This window comes from Varanus komodoensis, unplaced genomic scaffold, assembly GCF_004798865.1.
Source record: "Varanus komodoensis strain SLA01 unplaced genomic scaffold, ASM479886v1 scaffold32, whole genome shotgun sequence".
Lineage (NCBI taxonomy): Eukaryota > Metazoa > Chordata > Lepidosauria > Squamata > Varanidae > Varanus > Varanus komodoensis.
Genome location: NW_025335798.1, coordinates 2,797,326 through 2,808,438, shown reverse-complemented (window position 1 = coordinate 2,808,438; position 11,113 = coordinate 2,797,326). Strand labels below are relative to the sequence as shown.

Genomic DNA, 11,113 nt, shown 5'->3' with positions numbered 1-11,113 from the left:
TCCTTCACCTCATGAGCAAAATGTCTTGGGCCAGCCTTGTTGGGTCCAGTAAATAACAAGTCACATGTAGAAGGGCCGAGGCGATAAGGTGGCAGGTCCCAGCAGTGTCCAGAGTCTAGAAGGCATCATTCTGTGGACAAAGTGTGGGAGTGAAGACCATGCAGTGAGACCCAGGGAACAGAGCTTACTGCAGGCAGATGGTAACGTCAACAAACTAGAAGGTCTCTGATCAGCAGGACCATGGGAAAAAGGCCGGGGTCCATGTGCAAGTTGAATTACGCCCGTGCACTGACAATTGGACAGGATTTAGCTGGAAGTGCAAGAAGGACCTAGGAGAAACAGAGGTAGCCAGTTCATCTTTATAGTCCCAGGTACAAACGCTTAAAGCTGTTCCTGAGCACAAACTATAGACCAAGGGCCAAATCCCATTTCAGGGAAACTCTTGGGGGCCATTTTCCAGCAGGAGGTAGGCCCAAAGACAATGGGGCAGGGTCAACCCCTCCAAATATCAGAACGTTTTAGCTTACTACTAGTATGCTGGGGAATACTTCAAAATTTTAAATGCGGGGGGGGGGGGGACTGTACAAAAGTAGGAAAGCCACCAACTGACTGGTGGTTGGTGGAAAGGCATGTGGTCTTTTGGGAACCACAGAAGGCCAGTTTGGATTTGGCCTGCTGGCCTGGGGTTCTGCATTCTTGCTCTAGGGTATACATGTTGACCAGTTCACATGATCAGCAACCCCTAGCATCACTTAAATAGGCCACAGTGGGTTGTAGTGCATGCCAGCTGCTTCTTGAATACTGATGCTGCAGCAGGCAGTTGCTGTGGTTTGTCATGACATGTGAACTGAGAGCAGCTCGTCGCCATGCCTAACAAGCCATCAAGGGTTGGAGTACTATTGTTTCAGTTATGCATGCCTTTAAGCCATGGTGGGTGGTGGTGATCGTCCAAACTGGCCCATTTTGTCAGCTCATTTTTTTCAAAAGGCAAAGAGGAGACAGCCAAATTAAACTCCCCAAAGAACAATGGCAATGAACTAATTAAACTCCCTAAATGGCAACACAGTCCCAGAGGTCAAGATCTCCTCCAAGGATCTGCCCCTTGCCCTCACTCCAGCGTGCACTACGCATAGACCTACTCATGTGTATCGTCATGTGTGTTTTATATTGTGTCATGTTGCAATAAATTTTAATGCTGTGAGCCACCCAGAGTGCCTATGACTTGTGGGCAGGAAACAAATTGAATAAATAAATTAAATAAATAAATGGAGCTTTAAAAATCAGGTCTATAGGGGGGCTGAAGCCCATTTAATACAGTCCCTTGCATCCAGACAGACCAAATTATGATTAAATTATTAAACCAGATTAGTTCATTCCCTTTTCATACAGACCTATAAGCAGAGTACAGAAGGAACTGAAGGCCAAGACAAACAAGCTCACGCAGAGCAACCAGCCTCCCACAAGTGGATGCCTTCCAAATGATTTGGACCACAACTCCCAGCATTCCTGGCCAACACACTGACTGGGGCTGATGCAAGTTGAAGGCCAAAGCACCTGGAGGACCACAAGACCCAGGTGAAGGCAAATCCCTTTCCTGAGGTTGGCACCTTATTTACTTCACAGAGCCTGTGTGCCATTTAAAGCCTGCATGAGCAAGCATTCAACAGGTGAAGAGAAAACCTTGCCAGATTACAGCTTCTGACAGTGTTGGAGGAACATAATTCCTGTCAGGAAGGGAGGAAGGAAGACTATTTTGCATAAATGTCATTTCCTTCAAAGCCCAAGTATTTGTAGGTCAAGCCCTACTGCTAGATAAAGTGAGGCACCCCTCAGGCAGCTGATTTTAAGTAAGGGCAACAGTTTGTTGCATTTTGAAAATTGTTATTGTATTTTTACTGGAGGGAAGGGGGACAATATTTCTATTTTTTGTCGGCAGAATCAGGGCTTTTTTTGTCATAGAACGCACCGGAACAGTGTTCCAGCGCCTTTTTTTGATGGATTTTTCCAACGGATTTTTCCAAGTGATTTTGAATCACTTCAAAATCGACCTGTCGGACGTAGCATGTCGGCGGCAAAAATCATTATCATAGTGCCTGCGGGCTGCTTGTGTGTCGGCGCTGATTGTGAGGGGGCTGCTTGGCTTGGGACGCTGCTCAGCTTGGGACGCTGCTTGGCTTGGGATTGGTCGTGTGGTCGCGAGCTGAGTGCTTACTGCGGGTGGCGACCATTATGTTTATGTGTGTGTAGAGTGACTGGCTATGTGCAAACGGTAAATAAGTTCTTTACTTCAAAAAAAGTTGGTGAATTGAAAATCTTTTTTAGTGTAAAAGTGTGACCCTAAGACGTGAGTTCCGGCACCTTTTTTTTTTTTTTTTTAACAAAAAAAACACTGGGCGAAACCAACATTATTTAAGGGGCCTTGTGCACCATGCACCTGGCCTGGGGATTGTAGAAAGACGTTAAAATGACTTCAATGGTTTGCGCACACCATGATCCTGCTGGAGGCTCTAGAGGAGCCCAGCCTGTGCCCTTCCCTGGTCACAGAGGCCTTCCAGGTGATGGCAGCTCCTCCAGACCCTGGTGGGCTGCAAATATAAAAGAGGCTGACAGCTCCAGAGAGTGCCCTGAAGTTACTCCTCGCACCAGCCTGGAGCACCCTGGGGCCTTATGAAACACATTTTTCAGGGAGCTCATTCCTGGTGAGGCCTGTGCTCCCTGCCCATTCTCTCCTTCCTGTCTGGCGTTCCTTTTGCACAGCCTCCGGGCCAGCATTATAAGCAGGGTGGGGATCTATCAGACAATACAAGATACCAATAGGGTGATTCATCACCACCCAGCCCATGCAGGGCAAAGCGGGCAACGGTGCAATCTGCCCCAGGAAGCGCTGGCTGTTGAGCTGATTAAAACATTCATAAATAAAATAAAGACACATCTTCTTACTTACTGCTGCCACCCAGAACTGATCCCAAATCCCATGTGCACTTGGCCCAGGCTGTAACATACTTGTCCACCTATTGCAGTTGTTGACCATTCTTATTCTCAACCAGCAGGTAGAAGAACCCAGTTGTCCATATCATGTATGTCTTGGAAAGAAGCAACCTATTTCCAGACAACTGTCATTGTCTCATTTATACACGGAAAGCTCCCCTTCTAATGTAAATTGTCCTTCTGTTCTTCTATTTTGGGAATTTTCAGGTTCTCCTTGATGCTACTCCTTTTCCCCTACTTAAGTGCCACAGTTTGTTGAGCAGAGTTAGAGACAGCCACTGCAGCACTGATCCAGCAACTATCCTGGACATTCAGTAGTACACTTCAGAATTTCCCAGAAAAGCAAGGAAGAGTCTTGTCCTGCAGCAAATAAAGCCTAACCAGTTAACTATGGCATAAGCCGTCATCGACTTTAGGGCCATTTCATCAGATGTTCCGAGTTGCAGGGGCTATGTAGACATGGTTGGGGTGGAGCAGGGTGGACTGATAATAGTGAGATCAGGGGAAAATGAAATGAAGAAAGTACAGGTGGTGAAATGTTAATACATTCTGCATTTCATTTCCCTCTGACTGCCCCGTTTACAATTTCCACACAGTCTCTTCAACAAACCATCTATAATCTTGGATGACACTTCATGTATCTGATGGTGAACTCTAGTCCATGAAAACCTATGCCATAAGCATCTGTTAGGCTTTTTAAAGTACCATAAGACTCTTATTTTTTTGGCAACACACTTAGCACAGCACAGCTGCTGTGAGACTTTATGAATGTAAGAAGAATCAAGCTGGATCAGACTAAGGTCCATTTAGCCCAGCGTTTAGGAGTCAACCACCACCTTACAGTACCCTAAAGGCAGGGCATGAATGCAACAGCACCTCCCACCGATGTTCCCAAACAACCTCATCACAAACTCCCTGCACCAATCAGCTCAGCATTCCATGCATGCTGGATTCATAAAAACAATTTGCATCTTGTGAAGGCTGCATATTCCCCTGCTGAGAGCATATGCAGACCTCATGGAGCTCCACTGCTGGAGACACTTCCTCCCAGAGGGCCCATTTCATGTGTGCTCGTCCCTGTGGCCCACTCTGCAGTTCGTGGATAAACCAAAGGGCCCACATGAGATAGCATGAGATGCCCTACAAAGGAAACACCCCATATTTAACCAAACACATCGTGTATCTCCAGCATTGCACCTGCAAATGCACACACACACACACACACTGCCATCTCCAATTTACTTTTATTTTTCACAATAATAAAATAACTTACCACCCATAGTGCATATGGCACTTGCATGATGGGATGCCAGAGACCTCTGCACCCCCACCTTTCAATCTCTCATTAGAAACATCTTGTTTTTAAACAACTCTGCATTTTAATTCTTTCCTTCCAAACAATAAATGTACTCATGGCAACCCAAGTGCGTCTTAGGACCATTTGACTTTGAACAGGGCAGCTTCAGCCCAAGTAAAAAGGAAAAAAAAAAGTAGGAAGATTTTGGTCTGTTGGGTTGTCTGTCCCCTGAGTGATCCCAGGGCGGGATTTGAAGGGCACGGCATCTCGAGTGAGCTTCTGCATGAGGTACCTGGAGAGGAGGTCCAAGGGCCTTAACATCACAGCTGAAGTTGCCAATGGCCGGAAGCAACTGGAGCTAATGTCGCAGACTCCAGCCAGCACCAGCCTGCTGGTACAGAGCTCTTTGGAGGGGCAAGGCCCACATTTATGTCTGTACAGCTGGGCTCCTCGGAGCCCAGTGCTTGTGCGCAGGTCAAAGGGGAGGCGTGGAAGGCCAGGGAAACAGGACACACTCCCATGCCCGACCGCCCCAACCATGCATCCTGCCGACGGAGGCCTCCATCCTGCCGTGCCGCAATGTCAGGTGGTGGCGTTTCAGGAGCACCTGGCGGGGCTGCAGCTTCACTTGCAGACGCTGACCCACTCCGTAAGCCGGCACTCCTCACAGGCCACGAAGCAGCACCAGTGGAACTTGCAGTTGCAGCGCTCGCTGCGCGTCTGCCGCAGGATGTTGTGCCCCCGCCCGCAGCACAGGCTCTCACAGTTGTCCATGCCCGGGCTGGTTTTGTTGCACAGGCGCCCCTGCGTCCCCATGGAGTCCAGGGCCGGTTCTTTCTCACAGAAGTCTGGCGATTTCTCAAAGTAGATCAGGTCGCTGACACCAGCCCGGCGCCGGTGGCGGCCGTGACCCAGCTCCATCTGCCCCGTATTCCTGTTGTGGGGCCGGATCAGCATGGCTCCATAGAAGCGCTCCTTGAGAAGGGAGCCCACCAGCCGGAACTCGGGGGTCACTTGCCAGCACGTCTTCAACTGGCAGCTCCCAGAGGTGCCGTGGCACTTGCATTTCCTCCGCATGTTCTCCATCACCACCTGCCAAGGGGACAAGTGGACAGCATTAATCGAAGTTGGCTAGCATCTTGCATCACCCGGCTGCCCTTGGAGCAGGCAGGGCAGAGGCCCCGTGCTTCTCTCAAGCTGTGTTTTCAACTTCCTCCTAGCAGGCCAGACCAATTGGCTTTGCCATCCCTTGGAATCAGCAAATAGCACTGCTGGAACAAACTGCTCCATGCATCCAGCCAAACCAAGCACTTACCAACAGCATTCAAGGTCAGGGTAGTGTGGTGATAAGTGTACTGGACTTGGGACCAGGGAGATCTGGGTTTTAGTCCCCACTTGCCCAGCCTAACCTTCATAGCCTAACCCGATTTCATAGGCTTGTTGTGAGGATAAAATGAACAGGGCAATGTAAGCTGCCTTGCAAGAGGAAAAAGCGCAGGGCATAAACGTGTTGCTGGTGTTCTCCAGTGGCTTGCCCTCATTGCTAGGCTAAAGAAGAGCCAGAAGAGAGCTCAAACGATGATCTGCCTCTGTGCCAGGTAGCCTATGTCTTGATTCACAGTAATAGCCCAGATTAGCAAGCACCACCAACTCCAGGTTTTCTCGGATCTTTGGTCAAAACACCTTCAGAAGGCCCCTGCCCAGAGCGAGTCTACCTTCTCACTGGTGACACAGCCATCGTCACCAGGTGTTCCTGTTCCTCTTCTTATTTCTCATCACTGCTACCCCTTCCCTGCTTGACAGGCAAAAAACTAGTGAGCAATTAGGCTGGGACATCTATTGCTTCTCCTCCTGCTCACCACCACTATTGTGCAGGCCAGAGTGAGAAGCAGGTGAACGAGAGGCTGAGCAAGGCTGAAAAGAAAAAGCAGCTCAGCGGAGGCTTTTGTCAGTGGGTCCCTGCATGGGTGTGGGCCCTCGACAAATGCTCAGCCATGCTTACCCTTGCTGCTAGCACTGAGTGTAAAGACTGTTGAGCCAAGAATGTATCCATATATGCGTAGCTCTGAATCTAGACTGGAAGAACACATAACCCAGGCATAACCCGGTTCTTCTGGAGCTGGGTTGACCTAGGACAATGTGCAAAGGGATATGGGCTAGGAATGTGACTGCATTAATGTACAACTGGATTTCAATAACAGGTCATTAATCGTCACTTTTGACAGGGATGGGAGGGGTCCTTGTCATGCACATAGGGCGGGCGATAGGTCTGAGTTGACCTGGCCCTTTCAGGTTATGATGGTGTTGACATGGCATGGCATGGCATGGCATGAGAGAGAACCAAGCCAAGCCCACCCATCAGTTCAGGGCAGGCTTCCCCCAACAGCCGTTTTCCCTCTGCGGGTGGTCCACCCAGCGGAGCCCTTGGATGCTGCCAAGGGGCGCTGCCAAGGGGCATCGCCCGTTCGGCACCAGTTCAATGTAAGTTCAGGCACTAGGCCCTTTGATGGGGGTGAGGGCAATTATTATAGCAAGCTATTGTTTTAATATGTGTTTTATTAGTGTACTGTTGCTCTTATTGTATTGTATTGTAAACTGCCAGAGAACCCTATGGGCTATGAGGTGCTAAATAAATGTAAAAGCAATAAATAAATATTTCTGCTTAAAATATGAAATAGCCTATGCTCAGAGTAACTCTTTACTTCTGGCAAACAGGGGTGGTGATGGTTATTGTTTCTGCTAACCTATCAGGAATGTAGAAGCAGTTGTAAAAGATGGAACAGGGCGGTGGAGAGGATAGAAGCGACATGCTAGTTCTGTGCTTTACAAGTGAAATAATGCACACAAATGTGTAAAGCCCCCACCCTAAGCATCGCCTGGAGTCTAGAATTGCCTGGTGACACCAAGATCAAGTTCCCTCACTTCATTCGCTTGGTCGACAGTCTACTTTCGATCACTTGCCTATTATTTACTGCCTATTAAAATATGCAGGATGAAATTAATCTTTATTGGAACGTGTTCAAGATTTTACAACAAACTGTTTAATTTCATCGTTCTAAGATGGGGTGTACCTTTTACTTGTATATTGCTGTAAACCCCCTGGAGAGCTTCAGCTGTGGGGTGGTATAGACATGAAATCAGTAATGATAGTTTCAAAGGAGCAGTGGCAGAGTGTGGTGAGCCACCCAACCGACAGGCAGGCAGGTTCCAACCAAGACAGGGGACTGCCTCCAGCGTGGGAAATCCCGTCTTCCTATATGGGATGTGGGATGGGCGGCAGAACAGTGTCTAACTAAAAATCCTGCCAAATGACAGAAAAATAGGTGCAGGGGGTTACAAAATGATTCAAAATGATAACAGTTTTACACCTTTGCAGAACTGGGTGCAATTTGCTGGAATGGTTTCTCCTTCTGAAGGGACTGAGTCTAGCAAGTTCCAGATGAATAGACCCAAGGGGTTTGTTCAGGATGCCCTTTACATTTTGAGGGCATCCCAAAGAGGATGCCGTCATCCTCCAAGTTTCCTGTGAGTCATCGTTGTAGAAATGGCAGCCTAATGGTCTCCCTAAGTAAGAAACATGAACACTCGTAGGATAGGCAAAGCAGTTCATATGGAAGGGGAGTCCTCAGATTCATTTCCCCTTCCTTCTCTCCCAGTATTTTTTGGGGGTAGTGGTGTGAAAACAGCACCATCATAGAAGTGCCTTTAGGCAAGAAGCTTGCAAAGTTTCAGAAGCTTAAGTGACAGGGCTAAAGAGTTATAATGATTAAAAACCAGTTTAAGGCTTTTATTTCACAGTGAAGGCTGGTGGCAAGGAAGAATTACCATCTCACAGTCTCAGCTTAACCATCTCATGAAGCACAGTGAATGGAGCCCCTGGTAAAATTAGAAGGGTTAGAAGTGGGATCTGCCAGCCACTCAACCCACCCTCCCTCCATCATGTCTGTCTGTCTATCTCCTAACAGCAATAAAGGGTAATGACACCTGGTTCTAGCTTGGCTTTGATTTTAAGGGCTTCTGACTGATGCCTGCTTCATCTTGGGAAGCACAGGAAACAGTCCAAAGAGGCCCAATTCTGCTTGTACTGCTTCCAAACCCTGATCTTTGGGTCAGATCAGAGGTGGAAACTCGGTCTCTACCTGCTGAATTTCTCTCTGCTCTGCAGCTGTTCAAGACTGTCAGGAAAACAGTGATAATCCTATCTATGTGTGTTCTTTGGACAAGGGATGTAAGTGAATACAAGACTTGGGAAACCAAGTTACAAACCTCTGCCAACTATGAAATCCATCATACCAGCCCTTAACAAGTCACCATCCCTCAGCTGACTGAAGCGCATAAAGACCATACATACTGTAAAGCATTTGATACATGGAATTTGCCACTGGGTTAAACTTGCAGCAGAATTTCTGCTCTGTCCACAAGCAAAAAGTATTCCTATGCATGTATGTGGGGTAGATGTTTAATGTGTGCAGATCCTGCAATTAAGGGAAGTGGGAATGAATGGGTGAATTGGGATTTTCCAGTCCTAAGAACTGAAATATCGGGCCCAAACAACTTTAGATTCATCAAACCATACTTAGTGACCAATGGGTACCTTCCAATGTACCAGGCTCTCGAGGAGAACTCTGCTCTTGCAATCCCAAACAGCCAGCAGAAGCAAGAGGCTTATCAAGCTTTGGAAAGGCCACCACCATACTATAGCTTCAACAGATTGCATTGCACTGGCAGGTCATAAGGTGCTCCTTCTGCCTATATTCAGGATGTTCATGTGTGCAGGTACATTAGATTGTTATTGTTATAAAAGGTACCTACACAAATGAACCTTTGCATATTCTGCACAGCTGGGTTGCAGGTGTTCCTTAGTCCAAGTGCAGTAGTGCTTTCTGTAGCCCATGTCATGTTTTCATGGGGATACAGCTTTCAGCATAACAGATTGAACTACCTGGTTCACATACATTCACCATAGAATCCCCAGCCACTGCCTCCACTTCTTAAACCAGACAACATTTGCAGCCATTTGCTTACTATGAGTTTGTTCCAATATACAGAAGTAATGTATCTTACATGGCTTTTGGACCATTGACGAGGGAATCCCCTACTTAGACTGCAGACTAAAGAATCACTCATTTGAATGCCCTTTCATGTCAAAGCAAAACCAAAAAAGCTCCTTCCCTGCACTCAGGAAGATGGCATTGTCTGGGGAAAAGCTTTTCAACCAGGCTTTCTCCAAAATGATAAGCTATGTCATCGGTGATTTCTGAAAGCTGATATTTCTCATTATGGCTCCCAGCATCACTTCTACTAGGTGCTCACTACTGCCAATACTGCAATGACATTGTTAATGCTTTATTCTGTGTTTGCATAGTTTTCAGGTCTTTTATCTAATACTAATCCTGTATGGGGTAGTTAATCACAGCAAACATGTGTTAGGGGAGGACACAATTGTACATGGCTTCAAGTTTGATGGGGCTTAGTGTAGGACTGCAACAGGTCACCTTCACCTTATACCCAACTCAGTGGAGATATCAAGGAGTGAAATCCAGTGAGATCCTTCTGCTGACAGAACTAGTTCCCTCACTGTGACTGGAAGGAAAGATTCTGGCAGACCCCAATGCATCCTCAGCTTCTGCTCCAGAAGGTTAGAGGAACCTTTGGAGCAGATTTTGATGGACTGTGCTAGGCTGCAGAGGTAAGAAAAGCAAGAGAAACTCCATTCATGCTACTACGGGTTCAGTTCAATAATTTAAAAAGTAGATTCACCATGCTTAGGAGCCAGATGCTCTGGAGATCCAAAGTTGTGATCAAAGAACAGAAAATGGTTAGAACCATTCCAATTTCCATGGGGACACCTGGGCAGTTAACCTGGCTGGACTGGATAGGCCTTTGGTCTAATCTAGCACGATCAGCACGCTGCTGCCCTTTGCCCTGCCATTGAGCTCTCCCAGTGCTGCCACCAGGCCAGCGGTCACAGATGTATCCCCTTCCCTAGCAAAGCTTCAGTGTGAATTGTAGTTGCCAAGCCAGCTCCTCTGTGCTCTCGGCAGAGAGACAAAGGGGCCAGGTGGGCACACGGCAGCGGCCTGCAGAGCACACTGTTGCCACCTTTCTGCCCGGTGGGCAGCCCTGCTGCTTGCACAGATTCCAGGAGATTTGTGGAATCCCCCCCACACAGCCTGCAAGCAAGCACCATCCCCTGCAGTGCAGGAACACTGTAATAAAGGAAATTAGCACCAAATTACAGAGCACTAATAGGCTGGAGCCATTATCCCCTTTGCAACCCACCTAGTGGTTTTGAAACCATTTCCTGTGCACTCCAAGGGGACTGCCTGCTTAGGAAGACTGCTGGGGAACAGAAGTCCGATGCTGGCAAAGGCAGAGCTTCCCAGACAGGAGCTCCCCTAAGGCGCGGGCAGAAGGTCAGTGCTTCCCAGCCTCACAGAAGTTCCTGCAGCAGGGCTTCTTAAAGCAGAGTTCCAGCAGTGAACACAAACTGGTCTTTGGTGTGCAGGCACAGACCAGAAGTCAGGGGCAAAAGGGACCGTCCTCCTCTCCTCTCCTCTCCTCTCCTCTCCTCGAGCTCCATTATGCTGCACTTTAAAGTACAACTGTTCAAAGGACACCTAATCTCACAGAACAGCTGTGCAGCACAATCCTGTTGCATGTTTACTTGGATGAAAATCCCACAGAGTTCAATGAAACTTACTTCCAAGTAAGTGTATATACAGGACTGCAGCTGCAGTGAATAAAATGACAACAAACAACATGTGAAGAATCTTTTCTCGGAACTCACTGCTATTCTGTCAGCAAGACATGGCCTTTGCAAGCGGT

At 47.7% G+C, this 11,113-nt stretch overlaps 1 protein-coding gene across 1 annotated transcript in view; it reads right to left on the bottom strand.

Moving 5' to 3' along the window:
* Window positions 1–4,909: 4,909 nt before the first annotated feature.
* The window catches only part of WNT10A (Wnt family member 10A), a 46,300-nt gene continuing 40,096 nt past the window's right edge, over window positions 4,910–11,113 (bottom strand). The window contains exon 3 of the mRNA XM_044438466.1: window positions 4,910–5,377. Within this exon, the coding sequence (XP_044294401.1) occupies window positions 4,910–5,377 (468 nt within the window). The remainder of the gene's footprint in view (window positions 5,378–11,113) is intronic.